At 39.1% G+C, this 21,646-nt stretch overlaps 1 protein-coding gene across 2 annotated transcripts; it reads right to left on the bottom strand.

Annotated features, from left to right (window-relative positions):
* Nucleotides 1–31: 31 nt before the first annotated feature.
* On the bottom strand, nucleotides 32–21,523 carry LOC140932751 (translation initiation factor eIF2B subunit epsilon-like). Of its 2 annotated transcripts, XM_073382261.1 has the most exons (21): nucleotides 21,341–21,523; nucleotides 19,181–19,305; nucleotides 18,019–18,121; nucleotides 17,805–17,887; nucleotides 16,627–16,701; nucleotides 16,384–16,483; nucleotides 15,531–15,608; nucleotides 14,765–14,842; nucleotides 13,972–14,057; nucleotides 12,504–12,626; nucleotides 12,037–12,137; nucleotides 11,735–11,840; nucleotides 10,266–10,305; nucleotides 10,048–10,165; nucleotides 6,445–6,543; nucleotides 5,395–5,490; nucleotides 4,657–4,747; nucleotides 3,048–3,165; nucleotides 2,138–2,218; nucleotides 1,109–1,279; nucleotides 32–175 (listed from the first exon to the last, which is right to left on the bottom strand). In XM_073382261.1, exons 1-21 carry the CDS (start codon nucleotides 21,470–21,472, stop codon nucleotides 89–91), a joined length of 2,091 nt encoding a protein of 696 aa, XP_073238362.1. In that variant the 5' UTR covers nucleotides 21,473–21,523; the 3' UTR covers nucleotides 32–88. The 2 variants fall into 2 exon arrangements, with proteins under 2 accessions (XP_073238362.1, XP_073238363.1); XM_073382262.1 differs by lacking the exons at nucleotides 18,019–18,121; nucleotides 21,341–21,523 and having other exon boundaries at nucleotides 19,181–19,277.
* Between the last annotated feature and the right edge of the window lie 123 nt (nucleotides 21,524–21,646).

The following is a 21,646-nucleotide window of genomic DNA, read 5'->3' as shown; positions in this document are numbered from 1 at the left end:
TCTGCACGGGAAAGTAATAGGAAAGAAAATCTACAATTAAAACGTTCATTTAATACGTTTCTCTAGAGCAGGATTTTATAAAACAGATTCATTCGTCCTCGTCGTCATCATCATCATCATCATCTTCATCACTTTCTTCTTCTGCTTCTTGTAACCACGTAATAAATGGAGAGATCTGTCAACCAAACAATAGAAAAGTAGTCCTGAATCGGTTTGCACTAAAGGAGGCAGTGTCATAGCAGCTTAAGGTTGACCTCACTAGCTGGGTCTTAGTGCCCTACTCTTTATGAAAAGAAGAAGCCATATCACTAGGAGTGAAAGTTTGTCGTCTTTATTGAAGAAGACACGAAATATCTAATCATTTGTAAATAACAGAACAAAGACAGCATATTCTCCTCAGTTATTTTCAGACCCTGAGTGTAAGCGCGGCTTGGAATCGAACCCGGACAGAGCGCTAAATAGTCTGGTTGGTGTAAGTAAATCTTAACATAGCCCCCAGTGAGAAGAGCTCGTGATAGAAAAGGGAAAAACAAGCAAACAAAACAAAACAAAGGCAGGAAACAATCTATGTCAGAGAACGAGCTATTTCTTCTCCGACGTAACTATTTCTTTGCGGGTAGTCTCTTTCTTTAATGACATAAGCAAGACACAAGCCCCATTCACAACAAAGCTTAGACGTATTTAAAAGCTGTCCTGTTTAATTAAACACGGTTTAAAATTGTTCCTTCATAAAAGCTGTCTACTGACTTAAGTTGATTGCAAATTTAATGCAAATAACAAACCATGTTGAATTTCATTTCAATCCTGTGCGAAAACCTGTGTTCCAGTCTTCCGTGTCTGTATTTCATTCTTAAAACCTGGTTAAATTAAACATGTTTAGTTGGTGTGAATGGGGCATTACTCATTCTTTGGAATCGACAAAGACCCCTGTCACCTTGCGAGTTGATCCAAGAAAGCTAAGAGTAGAAAATGACTGGCAACTCTTTAGAGTTAACCAGTTTAGTGTTCTAAAGCTCTAATGGTTAGCATAACATATATGCATTAACACATTAATTACAAAAGAAAACACTCTACACTCGCTAATACACTCGCATAGTCACTGACGTACCTGTTGTCGCAAATGTTTACGCTGTGGTTCGAGACCGCTGTCCTCTACTCCCGTGGATTTGCGGGAAAACCACTGAAGAATCACAGACTCTTCAAGGATTTCTTTATCGTACAAATAGTGAAGGAAAATCTGGGACACGGGAGCTGCCCACATGGCTTGCAGGAAAAACTCCTAACATAAACAAATACAAAAATGAAAGTAGTTGGGGTTGCAACTCTCCATAACTCAATGTACGATGCGATTAGATTCCTTGCCCAGGTAGTTCAAAGTTGAGCTAAGTTGGATAGCGCTATCTACCGGATAAATCAATATTCAGTGGGTAAGTGTTTGAGAAACGAAAAGGCCATCTGCACACTCCTTCAAGATCTTGTTTTCTCTTTTGTTACTGAATCTACACGTTCCAAGTATTAGTCAATTGAAACAGGAAATGAAAAGACGAAATGAATTGTGGTAATTGAAGCCAAATGACGTAATCATGACAATGGTCTATCAAAGACCTATCCTCTAGATAGTTGCATCCAACTTTGGAACAACCGAAACCTGATAAATCGACAAGCAAGAAACCTCCGTTAAATGTAAGGGACGAAAACCACAAAGCGAGTTACCAAGCATTTTCCGTGACAAGGTCAACGAAATCCCACGTTATAGCGTCTTAACACCGATTTAATTCACCGCGAAATGACAAATCAATTTTTTTTTTTCTGGAAGGGAACGGAAACATTATACAAGGTACGGAATATGCTTATGCGGAGCGTCTAAAGTAAGTTTGAGAAGGGTCTGCAGAGGGGCGTCTTAGAGAAGAGACCTATCCCAGCTATACAAGAAATAGTTTAACTATGGTAGAAGACATTACAACATTAAATGCGTACAATCAGGACATTTAACGAGGTTTAAACAAACTAGAATTTTTATCAAAATTTTAAATAGATTATCTAAAAGCTCTCAATCTCCACAACATCTTTTGGAAACTGGTCAATCCGGCTGGTTTGCCACGAACTTTGAAAGCACTTTAAACAAACTCTTTGTTACCTCTATGGCGTTCAATGCATCTCTTTGACTATCAGCCGTCTTAATGTAGTTAGAAACGATCGGCAGAAGATGCTCTGTGGCCTGAAAACAAACGCAATAAAAACAGTTAGCTGCAACAACTCTCGCCTTCAGGCTCAAGAGTCCGGCAACAACTCGTGAGAGAAAAACACTGATTTTGGGACTTACAACATGAAGGCCTAGAAAGTTAAAGAAGTTTAATCTTAATTTTTCAACTTTAACACTGAAAAACCCTTTAAAATATTTAAAGAAAGAATAAATTACACAGAAAATTAAAAGGAAGGCACGGATGGACAAACTTGAAGAAGATTAAAATGGATGGCAATAGCGGGTTTTAACAACTTGTTAGCCTAACAATTTTTCAAAGTTCATTTAGTTGTGTATAACGTTTGATATAATTCTTTGGGAGAGACATTTGTTCGATACAAAGCTGGGATTTGATCATTTACAAGTAAATTCTTCGCTAACGTTAAGTTCCTTAGCGCATAAAGACGCTTTATTGGCTAGATTAATCCTAAGAAACACGTATCTCGCAAACCCTCGCTAAAGTCTGTGTTGCACAGAAGTTAAGCCACGCCGGTGACGGTTAAAAACTGATTGGGGGGGAGGGGGGGAAGGAATTTCTTTCTGATAAGAACACAAATTAACCAGGGGTACTTACCATTATCATGGGAAAACCTAAAATTCCGGTTGGAAAATCAAATGGTTTGCGCCATTCCGTTTGGGAAGCTTTAGACAATATGGACTGTTCAGCTGATTTGCACATACTTTGTGGTAGCGGTTCGTTTTCCCACCACGTCCCTCCCTTAACAGTTTTATGTTTATGCGCAAGATTTTCGCCCGGGTGGTTTTAGTAAATGGTAAGCACCCCAGGTTAACTGACACAATGTACCTTTTTAAGATTTTTGGACATATCTTGTTTCGATAAAGAGGAATCATGCAGTGACGATTCCAGTAAAGACTTGATCACTGCCTGGTTTAACTCATGAAACGTCACGTTATAAGCGAACCTGCAGTAACAACACAGGAAGCATGAGTTTTACATTACGTACCATGACAACGACTTACAAAAAAGCAATGACCAGATGGCACCCTACTAACAAGCCTTCTTTACTCGAGCAAGATTTTTATTGAGCATGCGCTGCTTGTTGCTGGGATACAGTTTCGAACCCAGGCCTAATAGCCATGCGCTGGGTACAGAGGGCTCCGTTATGAACATCGGTTTATTGTGTAAACCGACGATCGCACTCGAAAAGCAAGTTTGGCGATAGAGAACAAGATTTGACTAGTCCAGGAGTTCGGGCTTCGGCGACTTCAAAGGCTGATCGCGATTTAGGCAGTGCTTGGTTTTCTATTCCTCATTCAAGGAGAAAAAAGGGGCTTTGCTCGTGCACAGATGGTTGACCTACAATAGACCTCTTTAGCTTGTACGTTTTGTGTTTCCAAGAAAAGTCATGTCATAATACTCTAGGGAATTGTTTCTTTCAAATTTCGTTTCATTCACGTGCATATGTACGCATAATTTACGAACAGACAAAGGGTCAAGTTCCCCCGGGACCTCTACTGAGAAAACAAAACACACAAGCTAATGAGGTATATTTAAAAGCAAGCAAAATACACTAATATTAAACAGCTTCACACCCAACCTTAGTTCTAGGATCTTCTCCTTACTCGTCCCCCGGGACGAGAGAAGGGAACGAGTAGATGTGTACATGTATCCTGGTAACGAGGTTGCTTCTTACGAAACAGTATCCACCTTATCAGCAGAGTTGCAAAATAACAGTCGGTCATCGGAAAAAGTCCGACTAAAATTGACGAGCGACCAAAAAAATCTTCCATGTGGTCAGACATGATTTCCGGACAAAGTAAACATTAAAGACTCTCAATTCATTGATGAACAAAAACCAACTTGAGCGGGATCGTTATACGTTTCTGGGAAACTGCCCACCTACTCCTCCCCTAAGTCAACATTAAGACTTACTTGTCACCGAGGGCAAAATGTTGGCTTAGGGGTGGGGTGGGGGGGAGGTGGTCAGTTTTCCAGAAACGTATAATCATCCCTTGAGCGTATGCCAATTGTCGTACCAACGAAGTAACAATCGGTGGCATTGAGTATATGGCAGTGATCTGTCTACCTGCGAATCCCGCCGCGTCTACCGTGCACAATTTTCATCAGTAACCCGTAATGTGTCCCTGATTAGGGCCCCGTCCTAACGTGTCCGGATATTGTTTAAAAACGGAGATGTTTTCCTCCATTATAGCCTTCCATCCACACGTTAACAGGACTCTCTTCAACGCCAGAACCTTAAAACACGTGCTATGCAGGGACTTTAAACACGAAGTAAAGTTGCTTAAGTTGAACAAGAGCTAAAAGCCTTGGGCAAGGCTGTTACTTTCGCCTGCAGAACACAGTCCCAGTGAAAGGAAAAAGACCAAGAGAGAAACGGTATCTGGAGTGGACTGTAGTTTGACTGTACTATTAATCGATTGAATTGACTTACTTAGACGCATTAACCTCGAGTATGATGTTCTCAGGATCCACGTGATCAGCGACTCCATGCCTTATGGACTCGAGCACCTCAGTATAGAACACTGGAGTTAAAACAACGGAGTGAACCATAGTTATCAAAGTACCTTGTTACCTACATTGTCTGACAATATTCTTTTAATCGATTTTTTTTTTTGGCTTACTGGACGTTAGTTAAATAATCACAAATTAAACGCCATTTCTTCGCAAATATTTATACATTGACAATTTGCAAACTCGACTACAAAAGTAGTTTCATTGAAGACCTCATTAGCTGGGGTCAGTTTACAAGTGTAGCCATTGTTTTCGAGTCTGAAAACAATGGCTACAATTGTAAATTACACTAGTAAAAGTTTTATTAAATTGACCCCTGGTCGCCAAATTACACTGAAAGTTCTACAAGAAAAGTCTGATTTCCATAGGGTCGTCAGGCTCGTTCCTAACTTCCTGAAACGTTCAGCGCGATTGACTTATTTCCATATAACACCAACTGAGCGCTCAGTCGCCTATTAAAAATGCTGGACCTGACGTCATTACCTTACTAGAGTGCATTGAATTCTGGGAAAAATAATAAACACTGGGATTTGAACGCTCGCAATTTTCACGATCACAGCAATCGTCCGTCAACAAGCAGGACATTTTAAGGACACTAAGCCGGATTGAAGCGCTTTTTGCGAAGCTTACCAACAAAATATGATAAACTAGTACTCACATCTGCCGTCTTCAGGCGGTGGGCTTCCAGGCGGAGACTGGTCTTCACTGAATTCTGAGCTTACCTCATCTTCACTGGAGCTTATCCTCTCTATACCTATAAACGCCAGTGAATACAACGTCACCTATTCGCATTCATGCCACTAAGTTCACATAAACGCTCTCTGTGAGCTATAAAAAAGTAATAAATGACTAGGTAATGATTTCCGAGGAGCACATTCACAATATACTTCTTTGTCTACGATTTCTGACCGAATTGGAATTTGGAAATGTTGATTTTTGAGGAAAGGGGTAAAAGGAAGAACCTGACCCGACAAAAGGCGAGAGCCAATAATAAACTCAACACACATTCAGTCGATGCCGAGACTTAAACCCGAGACACAATGGTTCCCTCTTTGGTCCCCTTTGCATGTATATGCCACTACATGTTCTGATTAGCATTATAAGAGGATTGAGTGGGTAGTCTACGCGGAGAAAGCATCTGCTAGCGAGTTAGTCGAGAAAGTTGAAAATAGAGCAAAAAAGAGAGTAAATCGAGCGGAAACGCTTGCTTCGCAGGCTAATGAGTGGGAAAGAACTGGTTTGAAATTCGGAAGTCCCACTCTTACTCAAATCTAAAGCTCACTATTACGCAGAAGAACTCTTACAACTCTCAGTTTTTGCAATGATACATTTACTGGCGCGAGTGAAAAACACATCACGCGCGCCTCGCCTTTCCTCGACGAGACGATATTCCACCGTCTGTGTGTTTTACCTGCTGGCCTGCTGCTACTAGGGAGTTTACGACAAAAGGCAGAGATAACAACATGACTATAATAGCTGGCCGTTTACAACGTGAAGATCGATACTTCAACATACACAAAAAAACATAACAAGAAACTTTAATGTATCATCGTGCTCGGGTACAATCAAGCAACCGTTTGAGCATCTTGGCCGTTTTACCGTTTTTCGTTAAGGTCATAAGGTGGTTAAGGTCTAATACATATGAGAAATAACAAAGGCTACTCGTAACATTACTGTAAGAGCGATAGCAGTTGCTTCTCTCACTCACCCCAGATATCACCGACTTGCTCCCGTTCGTCATCAGAGTCACCGCCAGCCTCCCAAATAAACCCTTGTCCCTCAGTGCCTACTACATCAGGATTAAAGCCTGCGACATAAAAACAAAAACAAACTTACGTTAATGATAAGATTTTACCCAGAAATGATCATTGTTGTCACTGTTGTTGTTGTTGTCACCGTTCTCTTTGTTGTCACTATTGTCACTGTTGTCACTGCTGTCACTGTTGTGGCTTGTTGCTGTTGTTGTTAATGTTGTTAATGTTGTCGTCGTTCTCACTGTTCTGGCTGTTGTCACTGTTGTCGCTTTTGTTGCTGTTGTTGCTCTTGTCACTGTTGTCGTTGTTGTCACAGTTGTCAATGTTGTTGCTGTTGTAGCTGTTGTGGCTGTTGTGACTGTTGTCACTTGTCGTTGTTGTCACTGTTGTGGCTGTTGTCACTGTAGTTGCTGATGTTGCTGTTGTCACTGTTGTCGCTGCTAGCGTTGTTGCCACTGTTGTCGCTATTGTTACTGTTAACACTGTTGTCACTGTTGTCAATGTTGTCACTGTTGTGGCTCTTGTCCCTGTTGTCGCTGTTGTCAGTGTTGTCTCTGTAGTCACCGTTGTCGCTGTTGTTACTGATGTCGCTGTTGTAAATGTTGTCATTTGTCGTTGTTGTCACCATTGTCATTGTTGTCGCTGTTGTCACTGTTGTCGCGGTTGGTAATGTTGTAACTGTTGTCACCGTTGTCGCTGTTGTCACTTTTGTCACTGTTGTCGCTATTGTCGCTCTGGTCACTGTTGTCACTGTTATCACTTGTCGTTGAGGTCAATGTTATCACTGCTGTCGCTGTTCTCAGTGCTGTCACTGTTGTCGCTGTGGTCACTGTTGTCACTGTTGTCACTGCTGTCACTCTTGTTGCTGTTGTTACTGTAGTCACTTTTGTCGCTGTTCTCACTGTTGTTAATATTGTCCCTGTTGTTGCTGTTCACTGTTGTCGCTGTTCTCACTGTTGTAACTGTTTTCCCTGTTGACGCTGTTGTCGCTGTTGTCGTCGTTGTAACAGTTGTCACTGTTGTTACTGTTGTCGCTGTTGTAGCTCTTGTCACTGTTGTAACTGTTGTCGCTGTTGCCACTGTTGTCACTATTGTCGCTGTTGTCGCTGTTGTTGCTGTTGTCACTATTGTCGCCATTGTCGCTATTGTCGCTGTTGTCACTGTTGTCACTGTTATCGCTGTTGTCACTTTTGTCGCTATTGTCGCTGTTGTTGGTGTTGTCACTGTTGTCGCTGATGTCTCTGTTGTCACTGTGGTCATTGTTCTCGCTGGTGTCACTGTTGTTACTGTTGTCGCTGTTCTCGCTGCTATCGCTGTTGTCACTGTTGTCGCTGTAGTCAGTGTTGTCAGTGTTGCCGCTGCTGTCACTGTTGTCACTGTACTCATGATTGTCACCGTTGCGGTTGTCATCGTTGTCGCCGTTGTCACTGTTGTTGCTGTTGTCACTGTTGTGAATGTTGTTGCTGTTGTCTCTTGTCACTGTTGTTGCTGTTGTCACTGTTGTAACTATTTTCCCTGTTCTCGCTGTTGTTAGTGTTGTCGCTGCTGTCACTGTTGTCGCTGTTGTTGCCCTTGTCACTGTTGTAACAGTTGTCACCATTGTTGCTGTTGCCACTGTTGTCACAGTTGTCGCTGTTGTCACTGTTGTAACTGTTGTCGCTGTTGTTTCTGTTGTCACTGTTGTAACAGTTGTCACCAATGTTGCTGTTGAGACTGTTGTCACAGTTGTTGCTGTTGTCGAAGTTGTCACTGTTGTCGCTGTTGTGACTGTTGTGACTGTTGTCACTATTGTCGCTGTTGTCACTGTTCTCGCTATTGTCGTTGTTGTCGGTGTTGTCACTGTTGTCACCGTTGTCGCTATTGTCAGTGTTGTTACTGTTGTCGCTGTTGTCGCCGTTGTCACTGTTCTTGCTCTACTCATGGTTGTCACTGTTGTCACCGTTGCCGTTGTTGTCGTTTTTGTCACTGTTGTTACTGTTGTCGCTGTTGTCTCTTTTGTCACTGTTGTCGCTGTTGTCACTAATGTTGCTGTTGTCACTGTTGTCACTGCTGTCAATGTTCTCGCTGTTGTCAATGTTGTCACTGTAGTGACTGTCGTGGCTGTTGTCGCTGTTGTCACTGTTATCACTGTTGTTGTTGTTATCACTGCTGTCGCTGTTGTTGCTGTTGGCACCGTTATCGGTGTTGCCGCTGCTGTCACTGTTGTCGCTGTACTCATGGTTGTCACTGTTGTCACCATTGCCGTTGTTGTCATCGTTTCGCTGTTGTCGCTGTTGTCACTGTTGTCGCTGTTGTCACTTGTCACTGTTGTTGGTGTTGTCACTGTGGTCGCTGTTCTTACTGTTGTCACTGTTGTTGCTGTTGTCTCAGTTGTCGCTGGTGTCACTGTTGTCCTTATTGTCGCCGTTGTCACTGTTGTCGCTGTTGTCACTGTTGTCATTGTTGTCGCTATTGTCACTGTTGTCGTTTTTGTCGGTGTTCTCACTGATGTCACTGTTGTCGGTGTTCTCGCTGTTGTCACTGTTGTCGATGTTGTCACTGTTGTTATTGTTGTCGATGTTTTCGTTGTTGTCACTGTTGTTGCTGTTGTCACTTTTGTTGCTGTTGTCGCTTTTGTCACTGTTGCCGCTGCTGTGACTGTTTTCGCTGTTGTCTCTTTTGTCACTGTTGTCGCTGTTGTCACTGTTGTCGGTGTTGTCACTGTTGTCGCTGTTGTCGCTGTTGTCACTGTTGTCGCTGTTGTCGCTGTTTTAACTGTTGTGGCTGTTGTCGCTGTTGTCACTGTTGTCGCGGTTGTCGCCTTTGTCACTGTTGTCACTGTTGTCGCTATTGTCGCTGTTGTCGGTGTTTTCGGTGTCGTCACTGTTGTCACTTGTCAGTGTTGTCTCCGTTGTCACTGTTGTTACTGTTGTTGCCCTTGTCGCTGCTGTCGCTGTTGTCGCTGTTGTCACTGTTGTCGGTGTTGCCGCTGCTGTCACTGTTGTCGCTGTACTCATGGTTGTCACCGTTTTTACCGTTGTTGTCGTCATTGTCGCTGCTGTCACTGTTATCGCTGTTGTCACTTGTCACTGTTGTTAGTGTTGTCACTGTTGTTGCTGTTGTCACTGTTGTAACTGTTGTTGCTGTTGTCTCAGTTGTCGCTGTTGTCTCTGTTGTCACTGTTGTCACTGTTGTTGCTGTTGTCGCCGTTGTCACTGTTGTTGCTGTTGTCACTGTTGTAACTGTTGTCGCTGTTGTCTCTGTTGTTACTGTTGTCACTGTTTTCGCTTTTCTCACTGTTGTCACTGTTGTCGCTGATTTTTGAATCTTAGTTTTCTTAGTGTTAGTTTCTTTTATTTTCCACTTTCGATTGTATTTTTTATTTTTTAGTTATCTATTATTTAGTTACAGAACCCTTTTGATAACAGTTGTTTTTAATAGAACTGAAGGTTATCCGGTATAAATATTTGCATTATTATTATTATTTTACTATAATAATTAAGTTATTTGCCTAAAAGACCAGTGCCTTTGCAAGTAAGTGAAACCTTAAATATGTTAAAAAGAAGAGAGAACCCTACCTACGCTTTGGTTGTCTTCAAGAGAAAGTCCATCCATTCCAAAGTCATCGCCTTCTGTCTGTCTTTTTAGTGTTATTTTCACACCGGGAGGAAGGACTATATCGGGTCCTATCACAACCTGGACAAAAAACAGTGATATTTAGACAGTATTAGTCAGCCAATTCAGTAAATTAAAATCTAATAATATGATTATTACATTTACTGTACCTATGACTTACATTAAATGAAATCAATGATCCCGTTGTGATCGTAACATTCCTACAACAAGGAGAGATACAAGAGTATTTAAATAAAAAGCAATCAGAGACTACGTCTATAAAATACGGAAAATATAAAATACGTATTTTTTTAAAGTACATAATGTAATAATAATATCTATATCACACACTTATCTCTATCTCCAGTTTTAACTTCAACAATCACTGCTGCTCATTTACATGTATAACATAGGATTTGTACTCATTTACTAGTGATACAATGCTGATCAGCTAAAAACCAAGAAAGTAGAAGAGATTGAATTCTTAAATTCTAACAAAGAATGCGCTGCCAACAGGTACAGCACTTGCAGCATACATTTCTTTGAAAATGTGAGAGTTCAGATATTCAAATTTCCATGAGTGGAGGCCAGATCTCTTCGAAACTCACAAGTCTTCTCTAGTACATCTGATGTAAATTCAATACAGAAAATAATTGTTTCTTTGCCAACCCTTTTTCCAGTATTACTGATATTGCCTCACTGACAACAAGTTACATGTAATTTGATTGTAAGTTTTCTGGGGATAGTAGGGCCAAAATGTTGTGATAGTATGAAATGCCATTGCTTTTGAGAAGTTATGGTGTTTCTGTACAGGCCAAGGGGAGAAAGTCGGACCAGCTATGTATTCTTAGTTGTCATTTTATACTTTAATGTTAAGCTATACTTTAAACTTCGTTGACAGAGCCCAAAAGGTATCACAGGGGATACAGATTCCTTCCTTCTTCCTATCACTGTATAGCCATTAGTGCATACGCAAAAGAAAGGTTAAGTGTATGGAGAAGTACAGTGTTGTTTCCATTCTCAATAATATCCAGACAAAATAGAACTATTCGCCAAATTCAAAATTGCATAGCCAATAGTGTGAACAAACTATGAATTTAAATATATGGAGAAGTACAATGATACTTCCGTTCTCAATCTATTCAGTAGCTAAACAGAATTGATTGCCAAATTTAAACTATGATGATAAGTTGGTGCACAGTGTAAGCCTGGAAGGTTGCAATCTTATAATTATCCTGATATGCAGGACTTAATGTATGGTATTAAATTTTTATGAAATATCACCTGATAACAAAATACCTCAACATAATTATTATCGTGGACAATTAAACTAAATTACATTTGCAATAAAAATAGCCTGAAGAAACAGCTGACATTTGGCGACACTACCACTGGTTTCCCAGGCAAATGACGTCTGAGAAACGAGTGCACAAATTCCATACTGATGACGCATCACTACCCAGATCTGGGTAGTGCTTCTCATTGGTCATTCTGCATGGGAAATTTGATTCAACCAATCAGAACCACTACCCGGATCTGGGTAGTGACGCGTCATCGGTATGGAACTTTTGCGCTCGCTTCTCAGATGGCATTTGGCGGGGAAACCAGTGGTAGTGTCACCTGTTTTCTCTGGCTAATAATAAAAAGTACCTTTTAACATGAACATTCGTGCACACAATTGATTTGGATATTTTGGACCCATCATCAATTCTCACATTATCCCACAGATGTACACCATCAAGCTGAACAAAGTCACCTAAAATTAACAACACAACAATCACATAATGACAAAAATAGAGTTTATGCTGTTAATAAACTAATAATAAAACTAATAATCAATCCATGGTGCATAAAAATGTTGATCCTTAGGAATAGTAAAGTTTTCTGAGTCAATTCAGTAAAGGTTTATACCACTCAGACTATATGCGGCCATAGTAATTACGGTATCTCACCTATTACACAATTTCTGCCTATTACAGAGTTTGTGATGACAGTTCCAGCCCCCACTGAAGTCCCTTTACTGATTAATAGATTTTCTTCTAACACACAGTCTCTAGAAAAATAAAAGAATTGTTGCCATTTGTGACAAGGGTGTAAGGGTATACCTCTTATTTTACATGTAAATCTGCTACAAACACAGCTTGAGTAACTGTGTCCTTTCCTCTGGCAACCGGTATGTTATACCAGGCAAACATTTTTAAGTATAATTTAAGTCACTAAAAGGTGACTTTGAAAAAAGTTGAGCTTAGAGGACTGCCTGAGTGCAAATTAATTTCACTTGCCTTCTGGTATGGTAACAACTGTAGTTTCACAATTAACAAGGATTGTAAAAATCCAAAGATTCACTGTGACTTACAGTATGACTTCTTTTTCTCACATGAATGAATAATGTATGTAACATTTTAATAATCCCACTTACCTAGCTAATGATAACTCACTGTCCAAGTAAACATTGTGCCGTGCAAATGAAAACGAAAAATCCATAAAAAACACACTGCTATCAGGAGTTATTGGATATGCCCATCTACTCAGGATGTCTTTGCTGCAGTTATAGAATACAATAGTAAAATAATACAATTAATTAAATAATGGATGCAAAAAAAAGAATTTTGAAATTTACCACGTAAACAATGTCATACATGAAAATTAACACAGTTAACAACAAGGAGTGCTGTCTCCTGTTGTCGGTCAGCAGGGCTGTCAATAAGGGCCAGTGGCCAGCCAAAAGTGCCGGCTAGTTAGCCATCCTTAGCCAGGCTACTTTTATGTCCTTGTACCATAACTGCTAACAAAAAATAAGCACCATTGAATAAAATTTGTAAAGCATCTGTTTCCCAGTTTTGAATGACACTGAACGCGTATTTAAACAGGTTTAGATCTGTGAAATGTTCGAACCATGCGACGTCGTGGAATGCTTCCAGTGGGGACATCTTGACGGTATTGTTCCTGTTCTAGCATGTATTCTGACGAAACAACATGGCGTCGGCAGTGAAAAATACCTCTTGAAAACCCCTAGAAATGGCATTTCTGAGACTCTAAATTTCAAAATGTCCCTAGATACCTCAGCCCTCAAGAACTTGCGCCTTCGGTGCAAGTTCCAAAGCCACCTACTGTTCATTATCAGCCTGCTACTTAAACACTTTTTGACAGCCTTGGGTCAGTGGTCAGTTTAGTGGCTCATGCACGGTCATTTGTTTACAACAGCACAACTTTTATTTTTTTTGGTTCATTCACTTCATTTAGCCTTTGGATTGTGCATTTACCCCCGCCCCTACCCCACTTTACTTTTCCACTGTTAATCAGTGTGACAGGTGCCTGGTTGCATTGGTGTGGGGGCTCATGACTGGAAGGTATGGGGGAGCAAAGGTGGCGCAGTGGTGAGAGCACTCGCCTCCCACCAATGTGGCCCAGTTTCGAATCCTGGCATCAACACCATATGTGGGTTGAGTTTGTTGTTGGTTCTCTTCCTTGCTCCAAGAGGTTTTTCTCAGGGTAGTACAGTTTTCCCCTTTCCTCGAAAACCAGCACTTCCAAATTCCAATTCAATCTGGAATGCATGGACACATTTCAACGAGTTCTTAAGAACTCCTAAGTGCTCCATGGGTAAACAAATTACAAATTCCAATTATTACAATGGCACGTAATATACTGTCAAAGAGCTGGCTTTGCCAAAAGTGGAAGCCCATAGACAACTTGGGTGTCCATCTCAACCAAGCACAGTTGTTAATGAATGTTAAACAAATCAAGGGCTTTTTTTTTTCCAAAGTCCATACCCATTACAAGTAAAGAGGAATTCAAGGCAGAAATGGAAATTTTACAGCTGAAAAAACACTGTGTATTGAAAGTAAAATGTGTGAATCAATTTTATTCAAAGACAGTTCACTCACCTGACAGTATCGTACATGTAAGGATTTGAAACTCTAGCAGCATACTTGTTGCTTATAAGAAATGAATGAATCTGATTGCCCATTATCTAAAACAAGAAAAATATTGTGACAAATATGAACAAAACGAAAATTTTATTGCACACAAAAAGAACTACAACCAGAGAAGTGTGTAGTTTACATATCAGCAGAGTTAAAAATATGCAAGCATCCCTCAGTAACAACAATGCACAGGGCTGAGACTACATGTAATTCTTGAAGCATTTTTGCAATGAAATAGAAAGGGAAAGCAGGGAATTTGACATTTTCTTGTGTTGCCAATATTTGAATGCTCTTACTGTACATTTTATACATGTAGGTCAATATATATATTTACACAAGTACACAATGCACCGAACAAAATTAATTCAATGCACTTAAAATCAACATAAAACTTTAAAATGAAAGTTAAATCAGCCTTAATTTGTATTTTCTGTGCCCCACTATCTGGGCCCACAGCCCATCTTCAACATAAAATAATATTAATCAGCTTTGAGCCAGCTTTTCAACTAGTTGTAGGCCTGGCTGACTTTCATTTCCACACATCCTGAAAATTGCATGCATAACTAGTATGCACCAACCTGACCAACACTTTGAGCTCTTAAGCTTTTTAGCTCACCCCAAGAATGCATTTATTACAAGCGGTAGAGTGATCAAACCAAAACTTTGTAGGCCCGGGCCTACAGGCTGATAGGCTGGCTAATATACTGTGACCCCTGATAATAATAATGTCAGTAATAACGAAAAAGAGCCTTACCTCTTCATTTACAAGGATTCCTCTGACAAAGTCATCTCTAGTTTGGTAATCAAAATTATCTGTAAACAACTGTGGAACCTAAGAAGCAACAACAAATATAATTTTAGTCAGATGCCTTTTACGTGTCCGGCTGAACCTCTCTTAAGCAGCCAAATTGGTGTGCGAACTTGGCTACTTGATAGAGGTTGCCCGCTCAATAGAGGTTTTTTCATAAATTTGCATAATTTTTAGCACAAACATCACCTTATTTTGAAACAAGCACGCAATAAGAGTGTCATTACTGGTCCACAATCGGCCGTCACCTACTACATGTATCTCTGAATTGTATTTTCCTTCATTACATTTTTAACATAAAACCAAACTAAGAGTATCGAGCCCTTGATGGCCACTTTATTAAAGGTAACAACAAGAGGAGAACTCTCATTGGGATGGCAAAAAGGTAGGCAGGGCTGCTCGATGGAGGTGGCCACCTGATAGAGATTTTAGTTACTTCAATTACTGCCCAATTAATAGCAAGTGGCTGCTTAGTACAGGGCTGTCATTAAGAGAAGGGGACCGGGGATTTCCCCTGACTATTATGAATGTGGCCCCCAGCTACTTGCATAGGAAAACAGAAGCAAAATAAAACCAAAAGAAATCCCTAGCTGTTTGATTCTCCGCCTACTTAGCCAGCAACTTGAAATCTTAGTGACATCCCTGTTAGTACATAGAGGTTCAACTGTACTACAGTTAAAAAAAATTAAACAAAAAATAACAGGTAACTCACCGTTGTTGAGCATATAGAAATGTTACAGTCCAAGAGATCATATCTTATTTGAATATTATTGTTTCCTGTGAATAAACTCTGCAGAAAGAAATTTAAAAAAAGAATCATGATTATTTTGAGTCGCTGGACAGGGTGCAAAGAAAGTCAGTTTTACAGCTTGCCATTTGGGCAAGCTGTAGATAGCATGTACTAGCCCAAGACTCATTTTAACTAGTCCAAAAAATATATTATTTTGATGAGCAGGATTGATAACAGTTCATCTGTGATTTGAATTCCTCAAAAAACCTCACCTGCCAGTTGGGCAAGTTAAGAATAGAATTCACTTACCCAATAGCTAAATTCACAAGCCCTGGGCTATTAGACATGACCTTCTTTACATGCCACTGTTCCGATTTAAGAAGGTTAATGATGAATTGTTAGAGAAATACAAAAAATAATAAAGGGGGGCATGGGAAAAGGCCATAAGTGGTTACTGGCAGTCTACATTTTCCTTCCAAACAGCCTTGCTTTAGCTTATGAAAAAAGGCAGAATTTGATGTTAATCAGTTATGACAAGGATTAGTGTACACTGGACCTATTTGATTTAACCCTTCAAGACCTAATATCCACACTTAAATTCTCCAGACTGATGTCCATTCATTTCCTTACGCAATTAGCAGAGAGAATTTGATGAAAGATCAAAGAATTTTTCCCTTCTAATGGTGATCAGTTTATTAATTCTAATAACTATTTTTCTTTATTACATATAATTGACATTGTTTGGAGAAGATTGTTGTTGGTCACTCTTGGGAAATAAAAGGTTAATAACCCTTTAATCATTTGAAAATTAATTTAAAGAATATTAATTCATTACCAAAGGAAATGAGAATTGCTTTTTGCTAGCTGTCTTATCACAGTGTAGAATTCTCCCTGTTGTTGAATCCATAGCAACTATAAGGTCTTCTTCCGGGCACCTACGATAATTATACAAAAATTAAAGTGAAAAAAAGGTTACAAAAAAAGGTAACGGGGTTGGTGTATAGTAATTTTGCAATTTCATTCCAACATAACTTAAAATAATAATATTAATGAATCAGTTAAGGTAATTAACAGACACCTTGTCCTGTGTCCAGGATTAGCGACTTTAAAGACCATCGTCATGAGTGATGATTTATCCTTTTTCCGTCTGTCTCTGTCAATCAAAAGGACACTTTCAATACAGTGGAAGCTCAATATCATGGATCTTTACATCTTAGCCACACCCTCTGTATAACAAAAAAAGAATCTTCTTTGGGGCAGGAAGGATGATAGATAAGGAGAATAAATAGGCAATATTAAGATCACTTTTAAAACAAATATTGATCTTAAACACAGAAAATAAAAAAATTACCTGGTTCGAAAAAAAAGGTGACCTACAACGTACAGTCTCGGTAAAAATTGTTGGGGACTCTTTACTGTCTTCACACCCTCCCTCTTGATAAACAAAATTTGGTGAGTTAACTGCGATAAACAACATTGGGAGGGAGAGGAGATGGGCAAGAAGGAAAAAAACAGTGTTCAGTGGAAGGGTCCCAAATATTCGTCTGATACTGTAGCAAGAACAATGATTACCGCAAGTTGTAAAAAACTGTTCTTATATAAATTTTCAACTAAAAACAACATGTACATGTGCAGGTATACATCCCAGTGAAGCCTACATGCATTAATAAATATTATTAAAATACACTATACAACTGGAGTGAGTGACTACACCAACAAAGTTTGAATAAACCGCTTCTTTAATAGGGAAAGAAGGTGCGTAGGTGACTTCTCTGAGGGGGGAAGAAGCCAATGTTTTACATCCACCATTGGTGCTTATTGAAAGCACTGGTGGTGCTACTAGACAGCAATGGCAAATAACACATTCTCATTGGCCAACAATCTCACTATCTGACAGCTCACAAAGAGTAAGAGAAAAACTGGGTCTCACGCCATTATATAAACTTGGTAACAACCACCACCGTGATTTTAGGGATAGAATACTAATAATTTATACCATTTGAGTGTTAACCTAAAATAATGCTAAAAATAATTATTTGGTACTACCAAAATGTACATGACTGGACATGTTGTTATCATATGGCAAGGCACCAATATCATGCTAACACCAGTGTAAGGGGGCTGGAAAAGTCATTCATTTAAATGGGGATACATAATATTGGGGTCCTACTCTGTACATTGTGTATAACTGCAGACAGAAAATGAAATTTGTTGTACACTGTACATTTACCAAGGGATTGACTGTACAAAACTTACTTGTGTTCCTTCAGAACTTGATCTAATTTCATATTTGATACTATGTCACCACTTACTAAAACAAAATCATTCTTGAGAAAAGACTGCAAAAAAAAGAGTTCCAAATAGGTAATTATAATAAAAAAAAAGCTTAAAAAATGTTGATCAAGTATTCAGTCATCAAGTTAAATTGCTCACAAACAAATGATTACGTGTAACAATAATGCTTTTGTACCTGTCTGTCAATTTCTCGAAGAGCATCGCCTAGAGACAAGCAATCTTCAAAAACAATGGTTTTCACATCACATGGACTTCTTGAGCTTGTCCACTTTGATTGACTGCCAGGAAACAAATCATTGTTGTTGGAATAGAAATTATAACATGAACACACACAATCTGGACAATAAGAAATGCAAATACTAATTGAAAGTTGAGGGGGAAGTGTTATGGTCCCACCCTTCAAAGAAAAATTTCAGGAGCTAAGTTCAATGTCTCTCCTTCATTTAATTTTCATGATACCTTTTTTCGGCAAATCAGCATGGTAAGCTATCTGCCTTCAGATCAGAGGTTAAAAACTTATAACAATTTTAAAATTTACTCTTAAAGAGTTACAATTTATACAATGTACTTTATAAAAGCAGTAATTTTCATGCAGTGTTACCTTTAGGGTGGTCTACATGAAGAATTGTTTTGAAATCAGCAGTCTGTCTGCTTCGGATCTTTGCAAATCTGTCTACACTCATTTACAGTCTTGAATATCTAAACTTTAGCATTCACGAAGGCTTTTATTTTTTAGCATCCTGTCAACCATTATTGATCTGACCAAAAAATATTTTAATCACCTCAAAACAAAGAATTTTATGAATGAAGGCAGCCTTTGCCAGTAGGGTCAATTCAGTAACACAAGTTGCAGAAGTCGAAAACTTTTCCTGCTGGTCGAGAAAGTCTAGAATTGTGATAGAAGCCCACAAAAAAATTGTTCGCCTGCAATGCTTTGAAAGGTACCAGTAAGCATTTTAAATAAAGTACTCATAGACAAAAGCTGTGTATACTTCTTGTTTATTCCCTATTTCTTTTCTTGTGAGGGATTGGCTTGGATCACAACTTGCATACTTTTTAAACAACTTATGTAATTTTAGTAACACTTCAAGTGGTTACAGGAGGCAAGAAGTGTTGCTCAAGCCTTAAATTTTACCAGTTACTACCTGATAAGGAGAACACTTTAAATGAAGAGTCACTTTTAAAAGCTTTTAAAGCCATTTTCCTCAGACTCTTTCTACTGTTCAATCAATCAGTCAATAAGCTATATTTATCCTCAAATTTACAGTGTAGCACTCAAGTGCTAATAATTATCTTCGAGCCATCACCATCACCATCACCACTCAATTGTCACGCACCTTAAATGTTTCTTGATTTGATCAACATGTCTACAGCAGAAGACAAAAATTTCCTGGACTCCAGCTTCAACAAGAAATTCAATAGTGTAATCCAGGAGAGGAACATTTACCAATGGTAGCAAAGCCTATAGGTATAATAGACAAATAGTTCAAGAACTATCCTTATAATCATGATCAGAACTGCAATCCACAGCCACACCTGACAACAAAAATAATAACATTACTTCAGAAAAAACAAGGCCAAATGGCCTGTACGTTGGACCAGCAATCCAAAAATCTTGGGTTCAATTTCCCACTGTGACCATCAGGAGTAGCCTTTTTTCAATCTTGCCTTCGACCAGTTGGCATCTTTTAATCCTCCTAAGTGTTCTGTTTGGATTCTTTACAAATATATTTTAAATTATATGAGTGGAGTGCCTGCACAAATTTAATGTTTATATAAAATTTTTTCTGTTTTTTCATTCTGTTTTTAAAGCCACTAACTGGAAATTATTGCAATTGAACAAATACATGTTACAGTCATTGCTTCTGTAAACTTGCAGTACCAACAAAGTTCATCGAGCAAATCAAATCAATCATGCAGGTAATACGCTGTTTATAAGACTTAACAGACAGACTCGCATGAAATTTTATACTCTGTTTAGGAAAAACTCACATACTGTCCAGGAGCAGATCCAAATAAAGGCCAAGCTCCTCCCCCCCTCCCCCTAGGGCCGAATTTGACCGTTTGCCGTCATTATAGGTTATTGAGGAAGCACCTCTTGTACATTCATCATGCATGCAATACTCAGATAAGGGCACCAGAATCTCTCAGAAGGAAAAATTAACTCCCTAGCGGAGTATGGGGTTGGACACCTTATGACGCCTATACAAAATAATTGCTTCTATTAAGCAATGACTATAGTGATAAGGGTTAAGCACTGTAAATAGTGATTGGGGCTAACCACTGATTAGGGTTAAGTAATGACTTGGATTTGGTTAGCTTTCATTTATTGTTAGGGTTGTCACTATGAATATCTAAATTAAAACTCTTTTGGGCAGCAATTCCTCCGTGGTCTAGTGGATAGGGTGATGGATTGTGGACCCACAGTGCTGGGTTTGATCCCGCTTGACATATTTCTTGACTTCCTTTTTTTTCATTTAAAATTGAAGAGACTTAGTCTTTCATGACAGTTCTTGAGCTGAAATTTCAAAAACTTAGAAAAAGGCTTAGAAATTTCATGTAAACGCATGTGAGAGGGATAACCCAATACTCCGCCCGGGAGAACAGAACATGTTGTACAATTAGCTAACTAAACAATAGATCAATGACCCAAATGATACCCTAACAGGCCATTTTCACTGAGAGGTCATGTGACATTGTTTTTATGAAAATGAAAGTTAAATGATTTTTGCCTTCGAAAAATGATTAGCGGGTCACATCTTAAACAAACTAATGGTGATTTGGTTTTTCAAACCGGCACCATTTTCTTAAAATGAGTAAGTTCATAACAGGTCATGTGACCAAAATGTGATTTGTAAAATTATAAATTACCTCTTTCTGAACACAAATTTTGCACTTAAACTTTGGAAAATGTTGAAAATATGATGTGGTAACGTTTACAGCACATCTCAGCGTAACTATCAAACGTTTAACGAGATATCAGCATAAAGTAGTTTTGGCCACCATGTTGGAGGCCAAAAGTATGCCCTCCAACATGGTGGCCAATACAAATCATACCACTTTGGTGAAAAATCAAAGTGCCATAAAATATCTCCCTTAAATGCATTTCTGCTAAAATTTCGGGCGTAAGATAACTTTTATGTGCTCTGTCAATTTTTGGCATCAGCAAGATTCCAACTCATTGTTTAAAGGAAGCACCGGTCACGTGACCTCTTAGTGCAAGTGGCCTATTCCCACAAACAATAGCAGGCGTACTTCCAATTTAGATCGATGAGAATAGGAACTTGCTTAGACCTTCCTCAGCTCACAGAATAGAAAATAAAAGAATGTTTTATCGAACATCTTCATAACAAGGGGCCTGCAACGGGGGAGACGCATCAATACAAGACATTAAATAAAACGTTTTATAAATTTATTTAAAGAAAACTTAATTTTGAAACAAAAAAAAACGAAAAAAACATTAGCTGGGAGGAACATGTGATTTGGAGTTCACTTACCCTTGGTGTCTCAAGAGTTATCGGTAAGAATCTGAAGTTGAAACTATCTGTAAGTATAACAGCTTGAAACACTTCTTCCGCTTTCTCTAACTCCCCAGATCGTCCATCACTTTTCTTCTTCTTCGAACTCATGGCTAGCTTCTAAACAAACATGGCGCCTTCGAAAGTGATTAGTTTCCAGACTTCCCCAAACTTGTCAAACGACGATCTCCGAAAATTTTCCGGAAATCTTTCCGACGATTTCCGAAAAACGATTCGCAGTAAACAAAGCAGCGGTTTTACCCAATTTTTCCCTTCCACGTCTTC

The sequence above is a fragment of the Porites lutea genome, chromosome 4, assembly GCF_958299795.1.
Source record: "Porites lutea chromosome 4, jaPorLute2.1, whole genome shotgun sequence".
Classification (NCBI taxonomy): Eukaryota; Metazoa; Cnidaria; class Anthozoa; order Scleractinia; family Poritidae; genus Porites; species Porites lutea.
This window is presented reverse-complemented; position numbering and strand designations above follow the sequence as displayed.